The sequence below is a fragment of the Coloeus monedula genome (genome assembly GCF_965178545.1).
Source record: "Coloeus monedula genome assembly, chromosome: 17".
In the NCBI taxonomy this organism is placed as follows: Eukaryota; Metazoa; Chordata; class Aves; order Passeriformes; family Corvidae; genus Coloeus; species Coloeus monedula.
In genome coordinates this window covers 1,078,948-1,106,021 of record NC_138797.1, presented here as the reverse complement: position 1 = coordinate 1,106,021, position 27,074 = coordinate 1,078,948, and the positions used below count along the sequence as shown (strand labels likewise).

The 27,074-nt window shown below is 60.6% G+C and overlaps 1 protein-coding gene across 1 annotated transcript; it reads left to right on the top strand.

Moving 5' to 3' along the window:
• EPB41L1 (erythrocyte membrane protein band 4.1 like 1) lies at nucleotides 1–26,459 on the top strand (the record flags this gene model as incomplete). The annotated part of the gene is made up of 23 exons (XM_082292966.1): nucleotides 1–174; nucleotides 758–922; nucleotides 3,167–3,271; nucleotides 3,348–3,390; nucleotides 4,045–4,120; nucleotides 4,405–4,623; nucleotides 4,711–4,798; nucleotides 5,077–5,229; nucleotides 5,945–6,042; nucleotides 6,166–6,341; nucleotides 7,287–7,435; nucleotides 7,936–7,971; nucleotides 9,674–9,865; nucleotides 11,015–11,113; nucleotides 18,530–18,637; nucleotides 19,835–20,233; nucleotides 21,603–21,695; nucleotides 22,107–22,187; nucleotides 22,374–22,436; nucleotides 23,358–23,450; nucleotides 24,279–24,359; nucleotides 25,233–25,349; nucleotides 26,451–26,459. The coding sequence occupies 23 exons, from the start codon at nucleotides 1–3 to the stop codon at nucleotides 26,457–26,459; spliced, it is 2,817 nt and encodes a 938-aa protein (XP_082149092.1).
• Nucleotides 26,460–27,074: the final 615 nt, after the last annotated feature.

Genomic DNA, 27,074 nt, shown 5'->3' with positions numbered 1-27,074 from the left:
ATGACAACGGAGACGGGCCCCGGCTCGGACGTGAGGAACGCGCAGGAAGAGGCTCCGCAGCAGCAGCTGGAGGCGGCCGCCCAGGGCCCCACGGGCGCGCCCAGCCCCGCCGGCCGCGACACCGACCCCAATGAGAAGCCCGGGGCACAGCCCGACCCCCGCCACATGGAGCCGGTGAGCGGGCACGGCCGGGGCCGGGGCACGGGCAGGAGCCGCGCTGGAGGGGACGCGCCACCGCTCGCTGCTGCCCGCTGAGGGGGGCACGTCCCCGGTGCCCGAGGGGGACATCCCCGGGAGGAGCCCCTCAGCCGGGGCTGTGCCCGCTGCCCCAGCTGCCCGCAGAGCTGCTGGCGGGCAGGACAGGCAGCAGGAGCCGGGGCAGCCCCGAGTGCCGGCGGGGTGGGGATGGCACTGCTGGCCGGGGCACGGGGACGGAGTGGCGGCGGTGCCGTGTCCCCAGCTGAGCTGGCCCGGGCGGGGCTGGGAGCCCCGGCTGCGCCCGGTGTGGGCTGGGGAGCTGCTGGGGAGCTGAGCTGCTACACTGGTGGTTGGGCGGGGAGGATTTGGGTGCTGAACTGACCCCGGGTGTCCATTTTCCAGGGAGCTGGGCTGTGCTGGCAGTGTGGGTTGGTGGGACTGGGCTGCGCTGGGGACTGCCCCTCAGCAGCTGCCCTGCTGTGCTGAGCAGAGCCTGCCCCTGTGCCCTGTGTCCCCGTGGCAGCGGTGCCAAGTAACCCTCTGTGCATCCCCGCTCCAGGGCACAGACATGGAGGACAAGGACTACAGCGAGACCGATGGACTCTCTGACAAAACAACTCCCAGCAAGACCCAGAAGTCACCCCAGAAAACCACCAAGAAAGTGAAGAGTGCCCTGTGCAGGGTGACCCTGCTCGATGCCTCCGAGTATGAGTGCGAGGTGGAGGTGAGTCCCAGATTTGGGGGCCTGTGCTGGCACCAAGGAGGAGACACTCCTGGGACCCTGCCCAGTCCAGAGAGTCCTCAAGGACAGGACTCTTCCTAGGACAGCTTTGTAGCACCTCTCTCCTAGGGAAAAAAACACCCCCAGAAATAGCCATTTAAGCTGAAAATTCAAAATGAATTAAAAATCTGTAAAGAAAGACCCTTGCAGGGAATTTCAGCCTAGTGAAACCAAATTTGGCAGCTACTCACAGGAGAAAACAGTGTCTAAGTCAGAAGCTTAATGGCTGGGGATAGAGCTCTGCCCAGCAGTTCAGGCACCTGGCAGTGGCTGCACAGAGGGACAGGGGACACACAGCTGGCAGTGGCTGCACAGAGGGACAGGGGACACACAGCTGGCAGTGGCTGCACAGAGGGACAGGGGACACACAGCTGGCAGTGGCCACCTGACCGCTGGGAGATGCTGCGGGGCTGCTTCAGCCACCATCAGCACGGGCACCTCTCCCTTCCAGGACAGCTGGGGGACACCCAGGATTCACTCAGGAGCTGGGGCTGGTGTTTGTGGAAGGTTCTGGTGGCCCTGCCATGAGGACAAGGCAGCAGGGAGCTGAAGGACATGCCAGGAGCCCTTGTTCCCATCTCCAGCACTTGCTGCTGTCTCCTGTCCCCAGGCTGGGAAGGCAGCGCTTGCTCCAACCTGCACCATGAGGCAGGAGGGAGGGAGGGACATTTTTAAGGACTGACAGTTTTGCTTAAAAATGAAAAGCTGAGGTTGTTCAGGAGCCTGAACCTCAGGGATCTGAGAGCCTTTGCCACAGAGGCCTTTGCCCTGGCTGTGGCCAGGGGCACAGGGGTGTCTGCTGGCAGCACAGAGCAGATCTGTGTGTGGGTCCTGCCTGCCCCAGGGCTCAGCTGCCTGGATTGATGAACGGAGGGGATGGGAGCAGGGAGCAACCCGAGGCTGGCTGGGGGGTCTGGCCCCTGCTCATGGCAGGGGAGCAGGGCCTTTGGTCCCTGTGCTGTCACTTTAGCAGTAAAATTGGTCACAAAGCTGTGGAAAGATGGGTTGGCACCAGGAGGAAAATCTTCCTGAAGAAGGAAAGGAGCGGAGTGTCCCAGGGGCTCACGAGCCCTGGCAGAGTCATCCTTCCCTGGCTTTCCCTGCAGCACTGGCCAACCAAACTGGGATGGCAGGAGAATCTCAGGCCACAGGTGCTGGCAGAGCAGAGCAGAGCAGAGCAATGCCCCTCACCACGTCACCCAAGGATGTGCTCAGCTGCTCTTTAAAAGCCACCTGGGACAGAGAGGAGAAGGTTTGGGGTAGGAATGCTGGTGCTGCATTTCTTCTTTCTTTCTGGCAGACCCTGTTGGAATAGTTGTGCCTTGGCCATGTGCTTTAATTAAACTTTAATTCAGTAAAATCCAACAGGGGAGTCAAACTGTTCAGTGTGACACCCCAGCACATGGTGTGGGTGAGCCCCTGCCTTCAAACCCAGGTCAGAAGGAGGGAGGACACCCAGGAAGGGTGATGGCAGCTGCTGGAAAAGCTTTGGAGGGCAGCAGGAGCCCAGGCTGGGCTGCTTGGTGCCCTGGGCTGCCATCCTGGGGGCACCTGGTGGCAGTGCTTCAGTAAGTAGATGCCTTGGAGAGGGGAGATGGGAGCTGCCAGGCTGGAAATAGGGGAGAAACACACTTGGGAAGGGTTGTTCTTCCGTGGCCATGAGCAAGCCTGTGCCTTGGTGCCACCAGTAACGAAGGGGAGTTCAGGGGAATCCACTTCCTGTGTCTGGAGTTCAAGGCCAGGTTGGACAGGGCTTGGAGCAGCCTGGGACAGTGGAAGGTGTCCCTGCCCATGGCAGGGAGGTGGAACCGGACCATCCTTAAGGTCCCTGCCAGCCCAAACCATTCTGGGATTTGTTGATACCATGGATGCTCTCCATCACTGCACATGGCCCTGCCTCTTGGTGGCTCATTTGTCATGCTGTGCTTGGGGACCCAGCCACCACTGCCACCAGGAGCCCATCCCTGCAGCTCTGGGACCACCTGGGTGTCCCCACAGTGGTGCCCCATCTCTGCAGCCCGGGGACACCCTTTGGCACCACTGTGGGGACACCCAGGTGGTCCCGGGGCTGCAGGGATGGAACGTGGTGAAGCCCATGCTGGGTGAGAGCACCTTTTGGTGATCACCTGGAGGGTGTCCAGGAGCCCAAGGCACCAGCTGACCATCATCTGTCCATGTCTCCGACAGAAACACGCCCGGGGCCAGGTGCTCTTTGACATGGTGTGCGAGCACCTCAACCTCCTGGAGAAGGACTACTTCGGCCTCACCTTCTGTGATTCGGACAGCCAGAAGGTGAGCACGGGGGGTCCCTCTGCAGCCACCCCCTCCAAGGTGGGGGCTCCCCTAATCTGCTGTCTCCTCGTTGCAGAACTGGCTGGACCCCTCCAAGGAGATCAAGAAGCAGATCCGCAGTAAGTGCCCGGGGAGGGTCCATCCTCCCCAGCCCTGGGGTGTCCTGGATGGCTCAGTGTGGCTGTCCTGTGGCAGGTCTCCTCCCCACCTGCCCTGGAGGGGACCTTTGGCAGCTGGCCTGGGACAGGGACACTGTTGCTCGTTCAGCTGTTTGTTACTCACCTCTTCTCTTACTCGTGAGAGGTGGGGGGATGAAGGACCCTGTCTGTGCCACTGGAGAGCTGGCTGGGACTTGGTGCCACTCTGGGCACCACCTGCCCCGTGCAGGGGGTACAGGGAGGGTGGGGGAGAGTGAGGGGCCATTGCTGGGACAGATTCTGGGGTGCCTTTGCCATGGTGTCGCCTTGCTGGAGTGGCAGTAGAGCTGTAGCCCAAGGTGTCACCTTCTGGGACACAGGAGGCTTTAGCTGGGACACGGAGCTCGTGGCTCCTGCAGCTGTGATGCTTTGCTGTCCCCAGCTCTTTGGGGAGGATTCACCAAGCCATGCTGGAGTCCCAAGGGCTGTGCCCCCCGCAGCCTCTGGAGCCCCCTGGCCCCTGCCCTGTGCAAGGCTTGGAGGGAGCAGCGGGATCCTCAGTGGGCACACGACTGCTCTTGTGCCCTGTGTGCAGCCCCGCGGGTGCTGTCCTCAGCTGCTCTCTCCCCTCCCCAGGCGGGCCCTGGAACTTTGCCTTCACCGTGAAGTTCTACCCTCCAGATCCTGCTCAGCTCACAGAGGACATCACCAGGTGAGGACCACGGGCTTCCTTCCCAGGGAGCCCCAGCCTGTTGCGGGGTGCACAAATGTCCTTCCTGGAGAGCCCTGGCCCGCTCCAGGGGGTCAAAGACCTTCCCAGGAAGCCCCAGCCTGTCCTGGGGGGCACCAGGTTCCTTCCTGGGGAGCCCCAGCCTGTTCCAGGGGGTCAAAGACCTTCCTAGGAAGCCTCAGCCTGTCCTGGGGGGCACCAGGTTCCTTCCTGGGGAGCCCCAGCCTGCTCCCCTGCTGCACTCTGACCCTGTGCCCCTCCTGCAGATACTACCTGTGCCTGCAGCTCCGTGCCGACATCATCACGGGGCGCCTGCCCTGCTCCTTCGTCACCCACGCCCTGCTGGGCTCCTACGCCGTCCAGGCCGAGCTGGGTGACCACGACACTGAGGAGCACGTGGGCAACTACGTGAGCGAGCTGCGCTTCGCCCCCAACCAGACGCGGGAGCTGGAGGAGCGCATCATGGAGCTGCACAAGACCTACCGGTGAGCCCCGGGAGGGGACAGCACGGGACAGCTGCCCCACGCCCCTGGGGCGCCCGGCCACCTGTCCCCCTCTCTGTCTCCCTGCAGGGGAATGACCCCCGGGGAAGCAGAGATCCACTTCCTGGAGAACGCCAAGAAGCTCTCCATGTACGGGGTGGACCTGCACCACGCCAAGGTACGGGGCTGGGGGCTGCCAGAGCGCTGCCCCTTCCCAGCCTGCTCCTGCCTCCTGCCCACCCTTCCTCCCACAGGGAAGGCTCCTGGTACAGCTCTGGCTGGCTCTGGGTGGCACCAGAGAAGCTCTGGAGATCAACCTCCACCAGCCTGGGGTTCAGTGCCCCCTCTGCCAGCCAGGCCCCTGCAGCACTGTGCAGGAAGGATGTGGCACTGCTGGCCAGGCTGGCTCTTGCTGAGCTGCTGAGCTGTCCCCTCCTGTCCCCTTGCCTCCTCCAGGACTCAGAGGGCATCGACATCATGCTGGGCGTCTGCGCCAACGGCCTCCTCATCTACAGGGACCGGCTGCGCATCAACCGCTTCGCCTGGCCCAAGATCCTCAAGATTTCCTACAAGAGGAGCAACTTCTACATCAAGATCCGCCCGGGGGAGGTGCGTGCCAGGCGCTGGTGCAGCCCCTAGGTGCCTGTCCTGAGGCACTGGGGCTGATGGTGAGGATTTCCTCACCTGGCTTCAGCCTCTGCTCCAAGGATCCCACGTTTATGACCATGCTGGCCAAGAGAGCACATCTCCTGTGGCCTGGATTTTCTTCCATGTGCTCTCGTGACTTCAGCAGCTGAGGGACCCCGGGATCCCATCCCTGACACACACCGTGACCCTCCTGGCCAGGGAGCTTGCCCAGGAATGGGGGTTGAGGGCCATTTTTGTCACATCTTCACAAAAAATAATCAGGAAGCTTTTTCATTAATTTTCAGACTTTATTTTTGCTCTTTTATGGTGGGAAAATGCATTTCCACCCACGTGTTCCAGCAGGCTGGAGGGCAAGGACAGCACACCTGGGAGTGATGCCCTCAGACCAAAACAGCTGTAAAAGCTTTCTGTTTCTTGAGGGAATTTACCTTGCACTGAAAAGCCATTTGCAGCTGAGGATAGTGCTTCAGCCAGAGGTGTGGGGTGTATCCCATCCCCCTGCTGGGCATGCTGCTGGGCATGGACCATCCCAGCACAGATTTGAAGAAGACTTTTGGGTTTTTTTGAATGGTTATGGCTCCTGCCAGGGGAACCCGAGGGCCTTGGCAAGGTGCTGTCCTGCCATGTCCCTCGGGGCAGGATGTGCCTGTAACAGCCTGTCTCTGTCTCCCCCAAGTACGAACAGTTTGAGAGCACCATTGGCTTCAAGCTGCCCAACCACCGCTCGGCCAAGAGGCTCTGGAAGGTCTGCATAGAGCATCACACCTTCTTCAGGTGAGGAACCTTCTCCAGGCCTCCTTTCCCGGAGGCAGGCACGCTCCTGCTCCTGCCACAGCAGGAGCACATGGGGGGCCTGACCGGGGCTCGCTGACACCATCCCACCCCTGTGACCCCTAGGCTGGTGTCCCCAGAGCCACCCCCCAAGGGCTTCCTGGTGATGGGCTCCAAGTTTCGGTACAGCGGGCGCACGCAGGCGCAGACGCGCCAGGCCAGCGCCCTCATCGACCGCCCCGCGCCCTTCTTCGAGCGCTCCTCCAGCAAACGCTACACCATGTCCCGCAGCCTGGACGGAGGTACGGCCCCCCTGGGACAGGGAGGGACCCTGCTCCGCTGCCAGCAACCAGGGGAAGCTGCCCGGCCTCGCTGGGCGGGGTCACAGCAGCATCAGGCTTCCTTCTGGAGGCTGTCCCCAGCCACATCCCCCGGCACAGGGGCTGTCCCCTCCCCAAGGGGTAGCTCACACTGTGGGGACATGGCAGGGCTGGGGTCAGGCAGCTCGGGGACACATCACCCCCTCCCCTGTGCCCTGTGACTCCTGGGACCATCTGCCCCAGGTGTGAGCTGGCAGAGCTGGCAGCGGGGCTGGGGCAGCAGCGGGGTGGCAGGGCTGGGGTGACCCGGCTGGCAGAGCTGGCAGCGGGGCTGGGGCAGCAGCAGGGTGGCAGGGCTGGGGTGACCCGGCTATCAGAGCTGGCAGCGGGGCTGGGGCAGCAGCGGGGTGGCAGGGTTGGGGTGACCCAGCTGGCAGAGCTGGCAGCGGGGCTGGGGCAGCAGCGGGGTGGCAGGGCTGGGGTGACCCGGCTGGCAGAGCTGGCAGCGGGGCTGGGGCAGCAGCAGGGTGGCAGGGCTGGGGTGACCCGGCTATCAGAGCTGGCAGCGGGGCTGGGGCAGCAGCGGGGTGGCAGGGTTGGGGTGACCCAGCTGGCAGAGCTGGCAGCGGGGCTGGGGCAGCAGCGGGCTGGCAGGGCTGGGGTGACCTGGCTGGCAGAGCTGGCAGCAGGGCTGGGGCAGCAGCAGGGTGGCAGGGCTGGGGTGACCTGGCTGGCAGAGCTGGCAGCGGGGCTGGGGCAGCAGCAGGGTGGCAGGGCTGGGGTGACCCGGATATCAGAGCTGGCAGCGGGGCTGGGGCAGCAGCGGGGTGGCAGGGCTGGGGTGACCCGACTGGCAGAGCTGGCAGCGGGGCTGGGGCAGCAGCGGGGTGGCAGGGCTGGGGTGACCCGGCTGTTCCCCGTGGGCAGAGTTCTCGCGCCCAGCCTCCGTCAGCGAGAACCACGACGCCGGGCCCGAGGGTGAGAAGCAGGATGAGGATGGTGAGTTTGGCAGCAGGAGACGCTCTGAGACGGAGGATGAGGAGGTGACCACCCCAACGAAGATCAAGGAGCTGAAGGTACAGCCGAGGTGGGCAGAGGAGGGTGGGGGTGGAGGGGTCAGCAGGCAGGGCCTGGGCACAGGCAGGAAGGGTCACTCGGGGCAGGGTCCCTGCAGCCCTGTCGCTGTCAGCTGTGCCCCAGGCTGGTGGCACCCTTGGCATGTGGCTCTTGGCCCCACCAGTGGAAGTGGAGCTGTCACAGGGGTTCAGCTTAACTTGGATTCCCCAAAGCCCTCCAGGTGGTCTCAAGGCTCATCCCCTGGCAGGGCTGGACCTGGGAGCAGCCCGGTTCTGGGACAGGGACGGGGATGGGGACAGGCTGAGCACATCAGTGCCCACCACCGCCTGGGCATGGCCCACCCCTTCCTGCCCTGGTCCCTGGGCTGTCCCAGCCCATTTCAGCCCCATGCTGGGAGGGGAGGGGGGTCCCTACCAGCCCATCAACTTAACTGTGGTGTTTGTGACAAGTGCCCTCAACTGACCCTGCTGGTTACTTTTAACCCTCTCTTTGCTGCCAGCCGGAGCACGAAACAACCCCCAGGCACAAGCAGGAGGTATTCTCTCTCTGGAGTATCTTAGTCCTCATTGGTGCATCATATTGTCCATCCTTCCCAAAACAAGTCCATGTGGCACCCTATTTACTGGAATACAAGATGCACCGGGCCGGGGGTTGGGTGCTGGAGGAGCCCGAGGAACAGACAGCTGGGGATCAGCTGTGGCATCTTCTATCCCACTAAGTAAGGTGGTCCTGATCGTACCTGTGAGCAAGAGCCCTCCCAAGGGCAGGAGAGCCCCTGGCCCACTGGGATGACCTGGCTTCTGCTCGTGTTCCTGACCCCGCCGTGTCCTCGCCGTGTGTCTCCTCTCCTGTGGAGCTGGTCCCATCCTCCTGCTGGCACCCGACCACGCTCTGCTCCTGCCTGACCCAAACTGCCTCATCCCCCCTGCCCAGCTCTCCTGCAGCCCCCCGAGAGCTGGGCTGGGGCTCCCCAAACGCTGTGGCTGCCATCCCACCCCCACAGGGGCCAAGAGGCTCTGAGCTGCCTGAGGGGACCAGCACTGGCACCAGCCCTGTGCCTGCCCGCCCTGAGAGGGGCCGAGCAGAGAGGGAGGCTGAGCCCTCCCTGCACAAGCTGTGCCTGCGGTGGCCCCTCAGGAGCCATTTGTCCTGGCCTCAAATCCAGGGCTGCTCCCCGGGGGTTCCCCTCCGTGAGCAGAGATCCCGGCTGGAGCTGCCAACGGGAGCGAGCACGGCCAGGGGATGGGGTTGGCCACGCTGGCAGCACCCAGTGCAGCCCCGCCAGGGGTGGGCACCGGCCCCGACCCCCGCCCGCCTCATCGCTTGCCCACTGCATGTGCATGTGCTGCGCCCAGCCCAGAGGTGGGCACACCTGAGCCCTCCTCAGCTCGGACATGCGGGGCCAGGGCGGGATTTCTCCTGAGCTGTGCTGGAAAATTCGGTGGGGCTTTTCCTGGGACTCTCACGGGTCTCTGCTCTGTTGCCGAGGAGGTACCGGGGAGGTGTTTATGGGCCTCCTTTTGAACCTCAGGAGAGCTTTGGGTTTGGGTTGGAGGCAGAAGCCAGGTTCCTACTGGGAGCCGGTTTGCCCACCTCTGCGGCGGGACGAGGGGGCCACCCCGGCGCCTGTGCCCTCACCGAGCCACGCTCCGACACCTGACCCCTCTCCCCTGAGCGCTCTGAGCTGTCCTCTCTCCACAGCAGATCAGACCCACCCCACCCTGGGCTGCTCCACGGGGATCCAGGCCTGGATCCGTGCTGGACATCCCTGCCCAGCCCTGGACCTCCACCCCTTTGTCAGGGCCTGCTCCGGAGGAGCTCTGCTGGAAATGCCGCTCGCCTGCCCTTCTGGGAGGGAGCCTGGGCTCCCTTTGTGCCGGGCACCAGAGAGCAGCACAGGCTGCTGGTGCTTCCAGCAGGGCCCCATTCCTTGCTGATCCCAAGGGAGAGCCCACTCTCCCCTCCAGGAGGCTTTAGCTTGTCTCCAGCCAGGAGGACGCAGAGCCCTGGAGATGCCACACACGTTCGGCCCCGTGCTGCCCTTCTGCTGCTGCCTGCAGTGAAAGAGCTGCTCCCTCTCCTACAGTGAGGCCTGCAGGCCAGGGTGCTCCTCATTTGCGCTCCTCATTTGGCTAAATTCCAGCCCAGTGTGAAGCCAACCCTCCCAGTGCCCCTGCTCATCTTTTTGGACTTGGCTGATGCTTTAACCACCTCTCTCTTCCTCTCTCCTTCCCAAGTTTTTAGACAAGCCAGAGGATGTTTTGCTGAAGCATCAGGCCAGCATCAATGAGCTGAAGCGGACCCTGAAGGAGCCCAACAGCAAACTGGTTCACAGGGACCGGGACAGGAGGCTGCCTTCCTCACCAGCCTCTTCCTCACCCAAGCACGAGGATGAAACACCAAAGGGAACCCCTGAAAAGGCCACTGAGGTTTGTTCTGCTGCTTCTCTTCCAGAGAGGATCAGGATCTGTTGGGGAGGAGCCCCTCAGCTCGGGGGCTCTGCTCTGGTGCTGCCCTGAGGGAGCACGGTGGGAGTGACGTGCTGGGGACAGGGGTGTTGTCTCTAAGTTTTCGAACCATTTTCACTGCTGGGGGGGATATCCCAGGCAGGGGACTGAACAGCCCTTGTCTGCAGGTGTTTTGGGGCTACCTGAGAGGTGGGCTGTGGCTCTGGTGGCCCACGGGGTGGGGTTTTGCTCACCCTTGTCACAGGCAGCCTGTGGGGCAGTGCCAGCTCAGCTCTTGCCCAGGAGTGTCCCTGGCAGAGCAGGACCAGGCCCCTGTGCAGAGGTGCCCCCTGGTGCTCTCAGCAGTGGAACCTGGGTGGTGGGAGGAGGTGGAAGATAAGTGGTGCCACGCTGGCATCCCACACCCACATCCTCCCTTCTGGGCATTCTGCACGCTGCCTTTGGGACCACGGGGGCGACAGGAGAGCGCTGCAGTTGGGGTGCCAGGACAGAGCCCCCGGTGCTGGAGGGGTGTGGACGTGGCACAGCTGGGCTCTGTGCAGGCAGCATGCGACAAGAGTGTCCCCACTGCCAGCCTGGATGCCCTGACCCTGCCGGGGACCCTCCCTGCCTGCTGTCCCCTGTGGGGCTCTGAGCCAGTGCTGTGCCCGCAGCAGGGGACGTGGCCCCGGGAGGGTGGGTGCCACTCGTGGGGCTGCTCTGCCCTGGCTGCCCCCTGCCATGCACAGGGCACAGGCTCTGCAGGGAATTCGAGATGTGCCCATGCTCCTGCTGGGCCCCCCCAGCCCTGCCCGGAGGTGGGGGCTGCAGGGGGGCTGTGGCCCCTCAGCAAAGCGCTCGGCTGGGGAGAGGAAAAGGGGCTTTCCCCCACATTGCTTTTACCATGGAATGTATCCGGTGCAGAGATGTGAATGGAGCATCTAGAGCTGGCACAGCTGTGACCTCTGTCCATCTATCTATCCATCCTTCCATCCATCCACCCACCCACCCTTTGTTCCTTCATTCCTTCTCAAATTCTCCCTTTCTCTCTCTCTCTCTCTCTTTGTCTCTCTCTGTCTCTGTCTCCCTCTCTCTCTCCCCGTGGGTGCTGGGGTTTCCGTGCTGGCACAGATGATGGAAGAGGACACCTTAGACGATTTTGCATCTGAGCATGGAGCTTCCCTAAGCATGGAGTCTTTCACGCAGAAAAGCCTTGTCTCCTCTCCTGAGGTTGTCACCATCCCCTCTCCCCCCCACCCCTCACTCTCACCGTGGGGGTCTCCAGCCTGCTGAGGGGTCTTGTGCCCTCTGAGCAGAGCTGCCCATGGGTGGGTCCCCTCTCTGGTGACAGGCAGGACCCCTCCCAGGACAGGGCTGCTGCTGAATCCTCTCCCCTGGCTGTTCCTGCGGGACTCTGGGATGTGGTCCTGGAGCGAGCTCCCAGTGCTGGTGTGGGGCTGTGCTGGAGCCCAGTGCTGAGGGTCCCCAGGCAGGGGTGGCCTGGTGGACTGGTGCCAGCAGCCTCAGGCTGTCCTGGCTGCAGCTGGAATTCCCTAGGCCCAGGCACGCTGACAAAGGGCATCCTTGGAGGCATCCTGGGACCCTGCCTGTGCACAGCCAGGTCATGCTCCATCAGCGTGAGGGCTGTGAGCTCTCAGCACCCCCTGTGTGCGGGTTCAGCTCAGGGCAGGGGACAGCTGAGGGTGGTGCCTTCACTGAGCAGAAGCAGGCTGGGGTTTGAGCCTTGCTTCTGGTGTGGTTGGCCCCAGGGACACGCGGTGCTGGGACGCTTGTCCTGCCTGAGCACCCCAGGGAGGGGCAGAGGCAGAGGGCTGGGGGACAGGCTGGGCACACTCGTGCTCCACGTGGATGCCCCTCAGTCCATGCAAAAGTCACTAGCACGGGCAGGAGCCTGAACCTGGGCCAGCTGAAGCAGTCCCCAGGAGGCAGGATGGGTGTCAGGGAGGGCTTGGGCGCAGCCTGGGCTTCAGCAAGGATATGGCACCTTCAACAGAGCAGCAGCATCTCCTGGTCCACGCTGGCACCATCCACATTGCAATATTTCGGAGCTAGAGGGCAGAAGCAGCAGCTGTGAGGTGCACACACATCTCTTGAGCCAGTCTTGCCCTTGGTGTGCCCAGCCTGAGCTGGGGTGCAGGTGCTAAGGTGGCCTCACGAGTGGTTTCTCTCCAGGCATCTGTGCCTGAGACTCAGCGCTGGCATGTCCCCACATATCCCCACAGGCCAGAGCCCACAGTCTCCATGAGACATTCATGGCCCCAAAGGGTGATGGCACAAGGATGGCACACTGCAGAGCCTGGAGCTCTCATCACTGCCAGAATGCCCCCATGGCTGCTTGGTCTGTCACCCCAGGCTCTTCCATCCCTCTGTCCCCACTCCTGCTGGAGGACAGGAGCGCTGGGCTGGGCAGTGCCAGGAGCCTGTCCAGCTGTGAGAGTGTATTGTCCCACCATCTCAGATACCCTCATTATCCTTGCCTGAGGCTTGTGCTTTCCCCGAAGGTGAGCTGGGTCTCCCCCAGAGCAGAGAAGGGCACCAGGGGCACTGAAGGGTGCCCAGGGGAGAAGCCTCCCGTGTGCCCGGGGCTCTCCGGGGTTGTGGCCCCCGTTGGCGGGCCAGAGGCTGTCTCTGCTCCCTGCAGTCACCTTTTCCTTCTGTCTCTTGTGCTGCCTTAGGCCACAGCAGGAGTGTCCCAGTTGCTCCTGTCCCTAGAGCAGATGCGGAGGGAGGGAGGGATGGCAGGGAAGTGTGAAAGTCACTTTTCCCTCGGGAAGTCAGGGCTGGTCTCTGGACAGAGCCTTCCCAGCATCATCCCTTCAGAGGCAGCTCTGCCGTGGCTCCATCCTCCAGCCCTCTGACCTGCAGGGCTCACGAGTGCCCCGCTTCCCTGGGGGATGTGCCCCAGTATCCAGAGATTGGCTCCAAGCATCCCCCAGAGCCCTCAGGCTCTGGAGACACAAGGGCTGTCCTGAGCTGCGGCTGGAGCTGGCACTGAGCCCTCCAGAGCAGAGTTCACGTCACACCAAGGAGTAGCCGGATGTCCCTTGAGCTGGGCTGTGCTCATCTCAAGAGTCTGAGGAGAAGGAAGGAGCTGGTCTGGAAATAAATTTGAAGCTTTGGGGTTTTCCTGTCTGGTGAAGAGGTCCTGTCATGGATGAACATGTTCCAGGCTTCAGACTTTTTGATCTACAACATTTCTCTTGGGCCCTAACTCAGAGGAGGAGCCTGAAGAAACTCATCCCCTTTGCCCAGGGAAGGTCTCCTCTGGACTCTGGTTTGCAGCCTCACAAGAGGGATGAGAGGGCTTTGCTGAGGAGATTTGTACATGTGCCCACAACATGTCCATCCTTGTCCTGGTTGGGAACGGGTTCAGCAGTGGGACAGCAGGGCAGGAGCAGGAGCAGGAGAGAAGCTGCTGCACCCTCAGGAAGGTGAGGGTGTGGTGGCTGAGCCTGGCTGCTGAGCAGAAGGAGGCAGTGCTGAGGGAATGCCAGACACCAGCCCACGGAGCCTCCCAGCCAGTGGTGCTGCTGGCACGGGTCAAACCCAGCCGGGAACGACCGCGGCACAGCCCCGTGCCCCTGGCGGGCACTGACGGGCTCTGCTCCCATGTCCGTGGGCTGGGAAGGAACAGAAGCTGCGCTGGAGGCAGGTGTGGAGGAAGGGAGCTGGGGCAGGGTAAGGGGCCATGGGAGAGGCTCGGGCTGGGGTCAGGTCTCCTGCACACCCTGCAGGCTGCTCAGCGGGGCTGCCTGGCCAGGGCAGAGTCCCTGCCAAGGATCCCTCTGGCACCAGAGGAGGAGGGTGCCCTTGCTGCCCATCCCCGGGGATGTCCTGGCACTGCGAGGAGCTGGCACCTCCCTGCCCTCAGGGGTGGGTGTTCTCTTGGGGGCTGTGCCCCAGCGCAGCCCCCGGGTGCTTCCCTGCAGGCTCCCGGGGATTTTGGGGGGCAGAGGGAATCTTGGCAGAGCCTGGGGCAGCTGCCAACGGAGCTCTGCTTCCTCTGGCACCTGGCAGAGAAGGCAGCAGCTGGGAATGGCATTTTTCTGCCGGGGGCTTGCACTGATTTCTGATTTCCTTGTGGGAGCTCTTCCACTAGTAACTGGTTTTCCTCCTTTCTTTCTCTCCTCTAATATTATCTTCCCTTCCCTCCCTCTGGCTCTGCTCCCCTCTGCCCCCCATGTCCCCTTCTCCAGTATCAAACACTAGGTGTGCATTTTGGGTGCAACTGCTCTAAACATTCCCCCCTGCCCCCGGCATGGGGCGAGGCTCCCGTTTCCACGGATCACTGGTCCTGGGTGGAGCTGGGAGCGGACCGGCAGCCCCCTGCCCAGGCCTGCAGTGCATCCTGGTGCCCCCGAGGGCCGTCCTCGCCCCTGCTGCAGGCTGTGCCAGGCAGGCTGTGCCAGGGGCAGTGCCAGTCCCACGGGGAGCCCCAGCACTGCCCTCCACGTGCTGCCAGGGGTGGCTGAGCTGCCTCACGGTGCAGATGTTCTCCTGCCACTCTCTTCCCATGAGTAATTTCCTACCTGCTGTTCCAAAAGCAGCTGGATTTTAGCAGTGCTTTGTCCTTGGCACTCCTGAAGCCTTTAGCTGACGTACAGGATGAGCACGTGGATGTACAAGGTGTCCCTGGCAGCAGTGACCTGGTGTCCCCTGCCAGCAGCACGGTGACATTCGCTGTGTCCGTGCTGCCGGATGCTCCGTGGCCTTTGCTTGGTCCTGCTGCTGAGCCCGTGGTCTTTTACACTTCACAGGGAACCTTTCCCAGGTGACAGTTTCTCAACACTTGTTTTCAGCATGGCTGGGTTCTGAGGAGATGTCCCTGATGAGCTGGAAAGGAGGGATGGCCTTTGGGGCAATCTGAGCTGCAGCATGTGGTAGGAAAGGGACAGGGCCTTGCTGATGGCTTCAGGTGGATTCTTTCCCTGCTCATGCTCGTGGCAGCCTGACACATTCTTAGGGCACATGGATGAAGCTGAGAGTGAAGCTACCCAAAACCCAGGGCCTTGCTTCCAATGAAATCTCAGCCCTGAGAATTGCCAGAGGCAGCTGAAAACAAGGGGGCAGCCAGCTGTGTGCCCCTGCCTCTGCAGAGACCCCGGTGGCTGTCACTGTGTCTGCTGGGAGCTTCACTCCCACTCTGTGCCACCAACCCAGCCCCAGGTACTGCAGGTGTGTCCGAGAGCCGCCAGCCAGAGCAAAGCACTGTCCCCAGAGAGGCCACACTGGCTCAGTCCCCAGTGTGGCATCAGCCCCTTACTTGCAGTCCCTCTCTCTATCAATGAGTTCCAGGCTCTTTGTACAGAGCCTCAACTCTGGCTTTGATAATAACAATAATAATAATAATAACAATGACAATGATGATGATGATGATAATGATGACGATGACAATGATGTCTGTGCCAGGCAGACCAGCTGTGCCACTCGTGCCAGCAGCAGTCGGGGCCGGGGTGTCTGATGCGTTTAACTCTTCTTGCTCCAATTGCAATACAGGGCTCGGAGCACTGGGTATTTATAGAGAGAGAAGCCCCTAGGCTGGAAGCTGTAGCTCTGAGGAAAACTCTGAGAGCCAAGACGGAAGAAGCACATGCAGGGACCTCGGAGGGGAGCACGAGTGGGAGCCTGACGAAAGTGGAGGTGACGGCAGGGAAAGCCAAGGACGTGGCAGGCCAGGAAGAGCCGGCAGCTGCAGCCTCGGATACGAGGAAGAGAGCCAAAATGATTGCTAGTCCCGAGGATTTTGAGTCCGTGTGGGAGGATGAGCTCTATGAGAAGGAAAGCAGGGGGGAGCCCAGCCCGGGGGCGGCACATCCGCCCGCTGAGAGCGCGGAGGGGGAGCCCCAGGAGCCGGGCAAAGGCACAGCCACCAAGGAGCCAGGGCTGCCCAAGCCCTGTCAGCAGCCTGAAGAGAGGCAAAGGACCAAGATTTTGGAGCCAGAGCTTCGCCAGGGAGAAGGTGAGGTGCTCTCCAAAGAACGTGCTTCTGCAGCCTTCAGGAAGCAGGAGGCCAAAGTGCCACCCATGGCCCCAGAGCTCCTGAAAATTAAAGTGAAGGCTGGCGACGACAGCTCAGAGACTTCTGCAACCCAGAGGATCATCTACTTAGGAGATCCAGAAGGGGAGGAGAAGGACAGTAAAACACACCTGGTCTTGGGCACTGCTGGGTGGCTTGGCTTGGAGGAGAGACCAGAAGCCCCAGTAAACACATCTGGGGAGGGATCCGGGCACGTGGCACCTGCAGAAGGGTTCCAACCCCTCTCCTCAGCAAGTCACCAACACAGGACAGTGTCTGGAAAACCCACCGGAGCACCGGAGCTGCCCGGGATGGGCTGTGATGGGACCAGCCTGGGGGAACGTCCCCTCTCAGGGTGGGAAGAGCTGTCCCTGCAGCCAGAGAAGGCACCTGGTGCTGCGCTGCCTGGGGGAGCACCCACGGGAAGTGAAGCCCTACCGTGTTCCCGGGAGGTGGGACCAGAGGAGACGGAGCTGCAGAGCCCAGTGGGAGGCTTGAAGCCGTGTGGGCTGGCAGGGGATGGCCCCAGGGCTGGGGAGCACAGAGGGAGCCCAGCACGGTCCGCAGACATCTGCCCAGCACTGGAGGGGCTCTCGGGAAGGGTTGGAGCAGACAGTGACAGGGAGGAAAGTGCCAGAGTGGTTCTTCAGATGGAAGAGATAGAGCCCAAGTCGCCTCCTTCACCAGCTGGGTCTCGGCAGGGCCACGCTCACACCGTGGGGTTGGAGGGGGACAAACCCAGTGCTCCTGTCCCTCCACCCCTTCCCCAGAAACCCAGCCCTGTCCCTGCGGAGCTGTCTCCGGGCACGGAGCCTCAGGGCACGGACCTGTCCCTGGGCACCAGCCCTGCCAGAGAGGTGGCCATGCCCAAGGGTGTGAGCCCCTCCACAGAGGTGGCACTACCCAGGGGCACTGATCCTGAAGCTGAAGAACAATCCCAAACTCTGGGATTTGCCTCATGGAAACCCCACCAGGGGACAAGTCCTGTTACAGGAGAACCACCCCAAAACGCAGGCACTGCAGCAGAGTTGATCCAGGTCAGACACCTGGCCAGCAGGGAGGTGGCCCAGGACATGGACCCTGTCACAGCACAGAGCAATGTCCCTGCCACCGAAGAGCCACTACAGGAGGAGAAGCCCGTGATCAAAGAGCTATTCCAGGGCTCAGGGTCAGGGAAGCTGACCAGAGATGAAGGCTCTGGGATGGAAGAACTGTCCCATGACAAAAGCCTTGGCATGGCTGAGCTGCCCCCCAAGGCAGAAGAAGCAGAACACCAGACTGAGACCATCCTGAGAGACGTGCCCCAAGAGGGCCCCGTGGCTGGAGGGCCTCTCCACACTGCAGATCCCACAGCACAAGAGCCACACCAGGACTCGGAGTTTAATGTAGGACAAGATCCACAGGGTGGGAGCCAGACAGTGGGAGAAAGCAGCAGGGACAGTGACCTGGCCCTGGGGCAGCCACTGCAGGATGAGTCTCCTCCCAGAGAAGCTGCTGATGCCCCACACTTCCAGTCCCCTGCAGCAGGATTGTGCCAAGGAATCGAGACATGCCAGCTCTCTGCCCTGGGGAATGAAGGCAGGGCAGGACAATCGAATGCTGGGACACATCCAGCAGAGCCTGGGGTGTCGGTGTGTGTGGCTGGGCTGGCAGGAGCTGTGTCCCAGGAGCACGGGGATGCCACCGTGGCCCCAGGAAACCAGCAGGACAGCGAGAGCTACAGGGAAACCTCCGTGGCCTCCAAGATCAAGATGTTTGAGCAAAGTGAAGTGGAGCGAAGGGAGGCCCAGGAGGGACAGGAGTGTGTGCCTGAAGCTGAGACACCGGTGACAGCCACGGGGAAGACAAATCTGGCAAAGGACGTGCCTTTGAGCACCGGCCTCGCCTCACCCCCTGCAGTGGGACCTGTGTCCAGTGTGGGCTCCTTGGCCCTCGGGCAAGGGGCTGCTTCAGGAGACACCTCCGAGCCTTGCTCCCTGAAGGAAAATGTCTCTGCTGACCCCGAGCACGAAGAAGACAGTGCCGACCTGGCCTCGCCCGACTCCGGCTGCGAGCTCACCCTGGCCGAGGCCGTGGTAACTCCACTGAACCGTCCGGACAGGACGTTCGTGCGCATGTTCTGTGGCTCTGCCCCTGTCCAGTGGCTCCTCACACATCCATTGACTGGCAGCAGGCGCTTTGCATCCCTGTCCTCTCTGTCTGTGTGTGTGGTCGGGCTTTACTGGCTGCATGCGCGGCCGCTGCCCAGTCGGTTCATCAGCTTTTGTTTTGCGCCCCCCCAACATTTTGCCTCCCTGGAGAATGCCGCTCGCTGAACCCAGGAGGGGCACCCGAGCTCCGTGGCCGGGAGCAGGAGAGGGCGCCGGGGGGTGGCTGGAGGAGCTGGGACTGTCACGGGCACGCAGCCCCGGCAGCGGCGTGCCCACGCTTCCAGCTTCACCCCTGCATTTTCTACGTTGGTTGATGCCCCTTCTTGCTTAGCTCCCACCCTGTCCTGCCTTCAGCAAGTTGGTGGCCGGGTGATGGAGCAGCTTCCCTCGCTCTTGTGAGCGCTAGAGCCACTCCTGCAGAGTTCATTTCCTTCCGACTAACCCTTTTCTCTAATCCAGAGCAAATCTCAGGAACCAAGTGGGGAAGAAAAGGATTTATGTGACCCATCAGTAAAATCCAGCCTGAAAGAAGAGAATGTAAAGGCTGCTGTTCCAGTGGTCTCGCAGGTCTCCGTGCTGTTTTGCTAAGTGCTTCTCCCGGCAGTGCGAGCGCTCGCCCCGCGGCCAGGGCTGTGCTGCTCCTCCGCTCCCTTTGCAGGGCTCTCTGTATGTATTGGTCAGACACACACTCCCACACGTGTCTGCAGGTGTGTTCCTCCGGGGCTGCTGGACACCCTGTGTTTCCCCCATACCTCTCAACCTCCCACCGTGCCGAGGGAGGAGTGTGCCGGCACAGCCCGGCCGTGGGGGGACGGCTCTGGCTGCAAACGCTCGGAGCAGAGGCCAGGAGGTGGGGTTTCCTCTGGCATCGTGGGGTTTCCTCTGGCATCATGGGCTTTGAGCTGTTCCTAAGGGACAACTGGGTCTAGATTTCCCATGGCTTCATGGCAAAGCGTGGCAAGGGGACACGTCCCCTCCGATGGCGGAGTTGAGAGGTATGTCCTTGTCTGGAGAAGAGTGGATGGAGGGAGGTCATCCCTTGGCTCTGGCCGTGCTGTCAATTACACTGACCAGGTCACCCTGAGACTCACCTGAGGCCTCTGGAGGGGCAGGTGGTGTCAGTGGGGCAGACTCACCCCGGGGCAGCTGTTGGGCTGCACCTCCCCCCGGGGCGATGCTCCGCAGGATGCTCAGTGGAATTGGCTCACTCCTCCTCAGTGGAATTGGCACCCTCCTTTGCTTCTCCCTCACCGTGCCTGGCTGATGGGCCTTTTCCTTTCAAACTCTTCTCTCTTTCTTTCCCTTGTTTGTTTTTTTTGAGTCACTGACATCCGATAGCCCTGCGTCTGAGCTCTTTCTGAATGTCTCCTATCAGACCCATTGTTTTGCATCCATCTGCTTCCACCAGTGCACTGAAGTGCCTCCAAGCTGGCCGAGCTTTTTTTCCGTGTGACCGAGCCTTTTTGAGATGATTTGTTGCCACCAAACTTTCGGCACAATCCAATTGAGTCGCCTTCTCTCCCCCAGCAAAGCCGCTGCTGTCAGAAAGGTTTCGGTCTCCATGCTTGAGTTGTGTTTGACTCTACTCTGTGGATGTTTGCTGCAGCCTTCCTCTTCCTCCTCCTCCTCCTTCTCCTCCTCCTCCTTCTCCTCCTTCTCCTCCTCCTCCTCCTCCTCCTCCTCCTTCTCCTTCCCGCCATGTCCCCGCCGGCGCTGCCCCGCGGTGCTCACGGGCCCGTCTCTCCACGATTGTGTCTCCTTCAGAGAGCGGGCGTGAGGGAGGGCCCCGAGGAGAGGGTGAAACCGCCCCGGCACAGGGCCCCCGAGAGCGACACTGGCGACGAGGAGCCCGATCAGGAGAAGGACTCGGTGTTCCTGAAGGACAACCACCTGGCCATCGAGCGCAAGTGCTCCAGCATCACGGTCAGCTCGACCTCCAGCCTGGAAGCGGAGGTGGACTTCACCGTCATCGGGGACTTCCACGGCACAGCCTTTGAGGACATCTCCCGGAGCCTGCCCGAGCTGGACAAGGACAAAAGCGAAACAGAGGACGAAGGCCTGGTTTCCTTCCAGCACACTGACAAAGTAGTTCCCGGACTGGAAGTGGATGTCAAAGGCAGGGATAAGGTCTCCCAGCCCAGCCCAGATGTCTCCCAGCCAGAGGTACACAGGGACGCCCTTCACTGGGACTGGCCCGGTGCCATCGTGCCTCCATGTCCCCTGTGCCCGGCACTCCCGGCGGGTTTGGAGGAGCATGCTGGCTGCCCCCTGCTCCTGCACGTGTTCTGTGTTGCATGGCTCTGTCACGTGCTTCGTGCATCTGCTAACCACGAGAAGTCACTGTCACCTCTCAGTCCCTGCGTTTGGCTGTCCCGCCCGTGGCAGCATGCACACCGCAGGGAGGGCACGTGGCACTAACCACCGGGGCTGTCCTCATGTCTTGCATGAATTCAGTGACCAGTCTGTGTAGTGCAGAGCCGTGTGCTGCCCACTAACCTCTCTGGTCATGCTGGGGCCGGGAGGGCTTGGCTTCGTGGAGCCGCTCATGGAGGGTCACTCTGTGCTGGGAGGGATCACAGCAGGGCTAACAAAACTGCATGTGCATGTGTGTGGGGCTGAGTGCACGCAGGGGCCGAACAGCAGAACCAGCCCCAGCTCCATGTGGCCTTGTCTCTGTGCTGGGCCAGGGCCACCTCCAGCCCAGCCAGCCCAGGGCAGCCTCCAGCCCTGCAGGTAAGTCCCCAGCGCTGGCCAGGGCTGCTGAGGTTAGTCCAGACCTGCTGAGGTTAGTCCAGACCTGAAGCCAGGAAGGAGCTGCAGAAATACAGGGAGCTGTCTCTGAGCCAGCCTGGAAACCCTGGTGTGGAGTGTCCAGTGCTGTGGCCGTGGGGGATCCGCTCCAGGGCTGGTGTGGGCAGGGCGCTGTTGGCTCGGGAGTACTGAGCACGGGTGAAGCATCCCCTGTGCAGGAGCCCTTGGCAGCTCCAGTTTCCTGCAGCAGGGCAGTGCTGGCAGCCTGTGTCCACTCCCCGAGGCTCCGACACCCCGGGTGTATCCAGAGCCACCAGGAGCTGGTGCAGATCACAATAAAATGGCTGCAGCACTTGGGGGAAGCTGGTCTGGTGGGTCTCACTTAGCTTTTGAAGAACAGTTTGTCCTTATCCATGGTGTCTATAAATCTACCCAAAAAATCCCAGGGACAGAGCAGCAGGCCTGATTTGGGGTGTGTGGGTCACAGGGCACTGTGGGTGGTGCCCATCTGCCCAGGGCAGCAGCCCAGCCCTGCTGTTTGCCCAGGCAGGGCTCGGTGTGACACTCAGAGGACACCCTGTGTGTGGCACCTGCGGAGGAGCGGGGCAGGGATGCTCTGCCAGGGGCTGGTGCACAAGGAGCACAGAATCAGAGTGGTTGGGTTGGAAGGGACCTTAAAGGTCATCTCTTCGCAGCGCCCTGCCATGGACAGAGCACTCAGGGCTGTTGGCATCGTGCCCCAGGGCCTGCCTCTGCTGACTCTGTGCTGTTTCTCCTGCAGCCTTCAGCCCCAAAAGCAGACGCTGTGACTGTGAAGAAGCCCGAGGCAGAAGGCTCCGCTCCCCATCGGGTCAGCACCACAGACATGGCCCAGGTGACGTGGTGGCTCCGTTCCCATGGCCCTGCTCCCCAGAGCCCCAAAGAGGCTGAGCCCTGAGACTCCCCAAAGCCTCAGCCCACCAAAGCCTGTCCCTGGCAGCAGTGCTGGGAGGGTGGGGCCTTTGTGGGCTGGCTGGGGGCCTCTGCTTGCCCTTGGCTTGCTGAAGTCCCCAAAACACAAGCTAAAGCCCACGCAGAGATATTCTCTGAGTGTCTCTGGCCCCACCTGCCATGCCACTAGGCAGTGCTGGCACACAGGAACGTCTGCAGTGGGTGACAGCTGTCTGTGGCCTCACGGCCCTCCCTGGCTTCCTCTGGCAGCAGGGATATGGCCAAACTGTTCTGCAAGTGTCACCCACTCCCTGGTGGCACCTCCAGGCTCACCTGGTTTCCTTTGCCCCAGCAGGTGGATGGAGGCACCCCGGGGAGCAGGGACACCACCACCACTGCCCAGGCTGGCACCACAGAGACACCGCTGGCAACCTCAGTAAGCAGGGCTGGCCCTCCAGGGGTGGGGAGCCGCTGTCCCCTGCGGTCCCTCTGCTCCGGCAGGAGTGACCGGGGCCAGCTGTGCTGGGGGGACCCTGCCCCACCGGGGGTGTCTTTGGAGGGTGACACCTGCTGGGTTTGCCCCATGCACCTGGGCCAACGTGGCTGTCTGTTCTTCTTTCAGGATCACGGCACCAAGGCTGGCAAAGGGGTCACTCCCAGCACAGACCTTCGCTCCCTGTCTCCGGTGAGGGGGGATGTGGTGCCACCAACCAGGCCAAGCTGGGGAAGGCAGCCCTGTGGGTCTGGGATTGGGTGGGATTGGTCCCACAGGGCCCCGTGCCATGTTCCCAGCACTGGTACCTGGCTGATGTGTTGGTGCTGGGATGGGCAGAAGGATGCTCACAAGGCTGGGGAGCAAGATGCCAGGAGACCCTGACCTGTGGGCTTTTTCTTATGCCAGCTCTGTACCTTGAGCACCTGCCTGAGGAGGATAATTCCCAAAAACACCCCAGTCCCTGGTGCAGTGGGCTGAGATGCATTCAGCCCTGGGCATCCTGCAGGGTCACCCAAGGCCACCCACAAAGTCTCCTGACTCCCAGTGGAGGTCATGGTCAACAACCACCCTGCCCAGCACAGCCCTTCCTCTGGAAAGGGATTTCTTACTCCATCCCCTTGTTTTGATGGAGTCCAGCCTGGCCAAACACCAGGTGCTGCCCCAGGCTCATCCCTTTGTGCTGCAGGGAGAGCAGAGCTGGCACTGGGGCTGGGGTTCCAGTGCATCTTTCCCAGCCTTTCTTCCCGGCCTTCCCAGCCCTTGGCAGGCACAGTGGAATGGACACAGACAGAGGCAGCCTGAGAGCTCTGTCTAGAGTGGCCCTGAGGGAGGGTGAGGAAGAGCCAAAAGCTGCCTTGAGACTCTCTGTCTACTGCAGAGGCCCTTTCCAGCAGCTGTGGGCCTGGAATACCTGTGGAAACCTCTCCCTGTCCCCCACAAACCCTCGGTGCAGTTGGAAACACAACTCAGTGCCTTTTTCCCTTGCCGTGCTCTCCCCTCCCATGCTTGGCTGAGTGGATGCATCCCAGTGGGAAGGTCCTGGCTCTTTGGGAGCTGGCGCTGGGGGCTCCCCCATGATGTCCCCTGACTCCACCACTCCGTGTCCTGCAGATCTCCAGCGGCTCTGGGAAGGAGGTGCTCACCAGCATATTCAGCGCCACTGCAGAAACGCTCTCCACTTCCACCACCACCCACGTTACCAAGGTGAGAGCAGCTCCAGGGCTTCCTGAGAGCCACTGGAACTAGGGCATGGGTGGATTTATATTGTGCTTGGTACAGCAGAGAGGGCCCCTCTCCTTCCAACAAGCCCGGAGCTGTGCGCTGTCCCATGGGAATGGAGATCCCACAGAGTGCTCCGTGCACTGTGCCCATCCAGCCACATGTGACCACAGCAGGCAGGGCAGGCACAGCCAAGGATGTGCGTCCAGCCAGGGGCAGGCCAGGGGTGGGAAGTGAAGGAGATGAGGCTGCAGCAGAGGGTCTCACCCACAGCCATTGCATCCCCAGATTAAATATATGCTCTTCTCCCGGGGAACAAGGGACAGGATGAGAGGAAATGGCCTCAAGTTGCACCAGGGGAAGTTTAGATTGGATATTTGGGAAAATTCCCTCACAGAAAGGGTGGTCAGGCACTGGCACAGCTGCTCAGGGCAGTGGTGGAGTCCCATCCCTGGAAGGGTTTCAAAGATGTGTAGCTGTGGCACCTGGAGACGTGGTCAGTGCTGGGCTTGGTGATGTCAGAGAGCTTTGCCAGCCTCAGTGGTTCTGTGATTATCTACAGAGACAGCAGCAGCTCAGTGAGGAGCTGAGCAGCAGGAGGGTGCTTGGTGCCTGCCCCCAGCCCTTCTCCTTCCCCCTGTGGGCAGCTGTGTCTCACAGTTCTCCCTGAGCCAAGGGCAGTGGGAGCTCTGCTGACCTCCAGGGCAGTTGCTAAGGGGATGCTGGTGCTGTTCCTGCTCCTGTGGCAGAGTTCCCCCTGCCTGGAGCTGGCTGCTGGGACAGGGGGTGAGAGCTGTCCTTCTCCTCATGCAGACTGTGAAAGGGGGGTTCTCCGAGACCCGGATAGAGAAGCGCATCATTATCACGGGAGATGAAGATGTGGACCAGGACCAGGTAGGAGCAGGATGCCCTGGCTTTGCCTGATTTTGGCTGTCTCTGGATGCAGCACTGCATGTTTCTGCCTCTGGCTGAACCTGTTTACCCCTTTTGTCCAAAAACTGACCCCTGAGGCCCCAAACCTGTCCAGCAGGGTGGGTCCCCATGGGTGCAGTGCCCCTCAGGCCATGTCCCACCATGAAGCCGTGGCAAAGGTCACATCCCAGTACAGAACACAGGGATGGCATCACTTTTTTACAGCCATAAACACATTTCTAGGTGCCCTTTCTCTGTTGAAATACTCCAGTGACCCAGGTCACCTCTCTCTTCCAGCACAATCTCACTGCAGGTTGACTCTCTCCATGCGTGGTGTTTTGCCTCTGCCTCGGTGTCAGAGGACAAAGAGTGACACACTTTTGTGATGAAATAACAAAGACTGGCACAAGTCTTTAGGGCCACAAGGTCATTTTCCTGTGGCCTCACCGTTTGGGATTTGTTGCTTAAGAAAAAAAGGTAAAGAGATAAAAGTAATTAAAAGGCTCTAAAATAATTTTTGGAATTATCATAATGAATTTGATAATTCCTGTAGATTTTTCTAGTGTTTTCCTTTGCCCAGGTTTCAGTAGCACCTCTGTACAGAAAAACTGCACAGAAAGGCAGCACATGAGGGCTCCCAATGGTGGATGAATTCCCAGTCATGCTGGATTCCCATGCTGGGCCCCAGCCTCTTCTGCCAGGCTGCTGTGGGTTCAGCTCTGAACCCCAGCATCCCTGTCCTCCTGGAATCCCACTGTGCTCCCTGGAATCCTCCTCAGCTGCTTTCTGGCTGCAGTCAGGGAGGATTACAGGAGAGGGAGGATAAATGCTCTCTCTCACCCTTCTGCTTTCCAGGCACTGGCTTTAGCAATCAAAGAGGCAAAACTCCAGCACCCTGACATGCTGGTAACCAAAGCTGTGGTGTACAGAGAAACAGAGCCCTCTCCAGAGGAAAGGGACAAGAAACCTCAGGTAGGTGGAGAAGCTGCCAGGTGTGATTTACACCTGCTGGGTAAGGGGAGTGTAACAGGTCATGGTCTCTGGTCCCCACCACCACAGGTGTTGGCATGGTGGCTCTGAGCACGGCCATCGGGTTGTGGTCAGGAAGCCACCACCATGCCACCAAAAGCAATGCTGTGCATGTCACCCTGCTGTCCTGCTCAGCACAGGGCTCTGAGGCATTTGATGTGAAAAGGAAAGGACCTGCTCGTCCTCCTGGGCTGGGGAGGGAATGAGGGCACCTGAGGTTTGTGGGTGGGCTGAGGAGCTTGGCTACAGGTTCTGCAAAGCCAAAGTGTCAGAGCAGTGCTGGCACAAATGATAATTTCTGTGCAAGAACCGTACAGTTTCTTCAGTCCCCCTCGGATCCCCAGGCTGAGTTTTTATACACACACAGGAGCAGGCAGCAGCACACAAGGTTTGCACCTCCCTGCAGACACCCCAGAGCTGTCACAGTCCCAGACAATTCCCCATGGCTTGGGGACTCCTGCCCCACACTAAACCCCCTGCTTGACCCCATTGCCCCTGTCAGCCAGGAGCTGCAGCTCCGCTGGGTTGGCACAGCCACCAGCCCCCTGTGTGGGAGCAGTGGGCACAGGGGTGGAGAGGACAGGGAACAGTTCTGGGGGCTCTGGCAGCAGCCAGGCTGCAGGTGCGTTTGGAGAGGCTCCTCGGAACTGGGATTTTCCATTTCTTTATCGTATGAAGGTTTTGATTGGCAGCTTTTAAGCCTGGAAAAGCGACCAGCACCGCAGCTGGGAGGGTCAGGAGAGGCTCGTGGAGCTGCCTGGTCCTGTCCCACAGCACAGACAAGCGCAGACATTCCTGCATCCCATAGGATCCACAGTTTTAGTTGAATGGCTTAAAGGGAGGGAGCAGCAACTCCCCCTTACGTCCCCCATGCACCAACACCAGCCAGTGCCTGAATTCCTGCTAATTACCAGAGCTCCTGCTAATTAAGTGCAAACTGTGGCCCCAAGTGTTTGCAAAGTCTCTATCCTGTGCCCTCATCCAAAGAGGAGCCTCCACGGATTGGCACTCCGTGACTTGGTCCTTCCCATCTGCCTTGCACAGGAATCTTGACCAACATGTTCCTGGAAGCCAACATCTGTATTCCAACCTGGAGAACAGGGGAGAAGAAGCCTTCATGCTGGATTTGTCAGCAAGACATAGACATCCTGGCTGCAATGTTCATGGCGAGAGACAAAAATTTTTAAAAAAGGAATAGCAAATATATTATATATATATATACATACATACATATATATATATATATATATATATAAACAGGAAACAAAATGCATCCTTGCACTGCTGCTATATGCTGGAAATGAATAGCAAACAACACCACCAACAAACAAAGCCAACCCTCTGCAGATAAATTGAAGAATTTCCTGGATTGGTGATCAAATCAGATTTAAAAAGTCATAATAATAACAATAATCTCGGTAACAATACAATTAGCCACCATCTTGCATGTTACATGAAAGGACACACAATCATGAGTTCATTTGTTGCACACTGAATGGAAAGGAAAACTGCTTTGCAACAAAGCAAGTAAGCAAACTGAAGTAAAAAACCACAAGCAGAAGCAAAACCATTCCCCACCTCTGGAAAGAAGAGAGAAAAACATTCAAGTTATGACCTTAGAGTTATTTTCCAATTCACAAGTGTCGTTTCGCCCTTCTCCTCATTCTA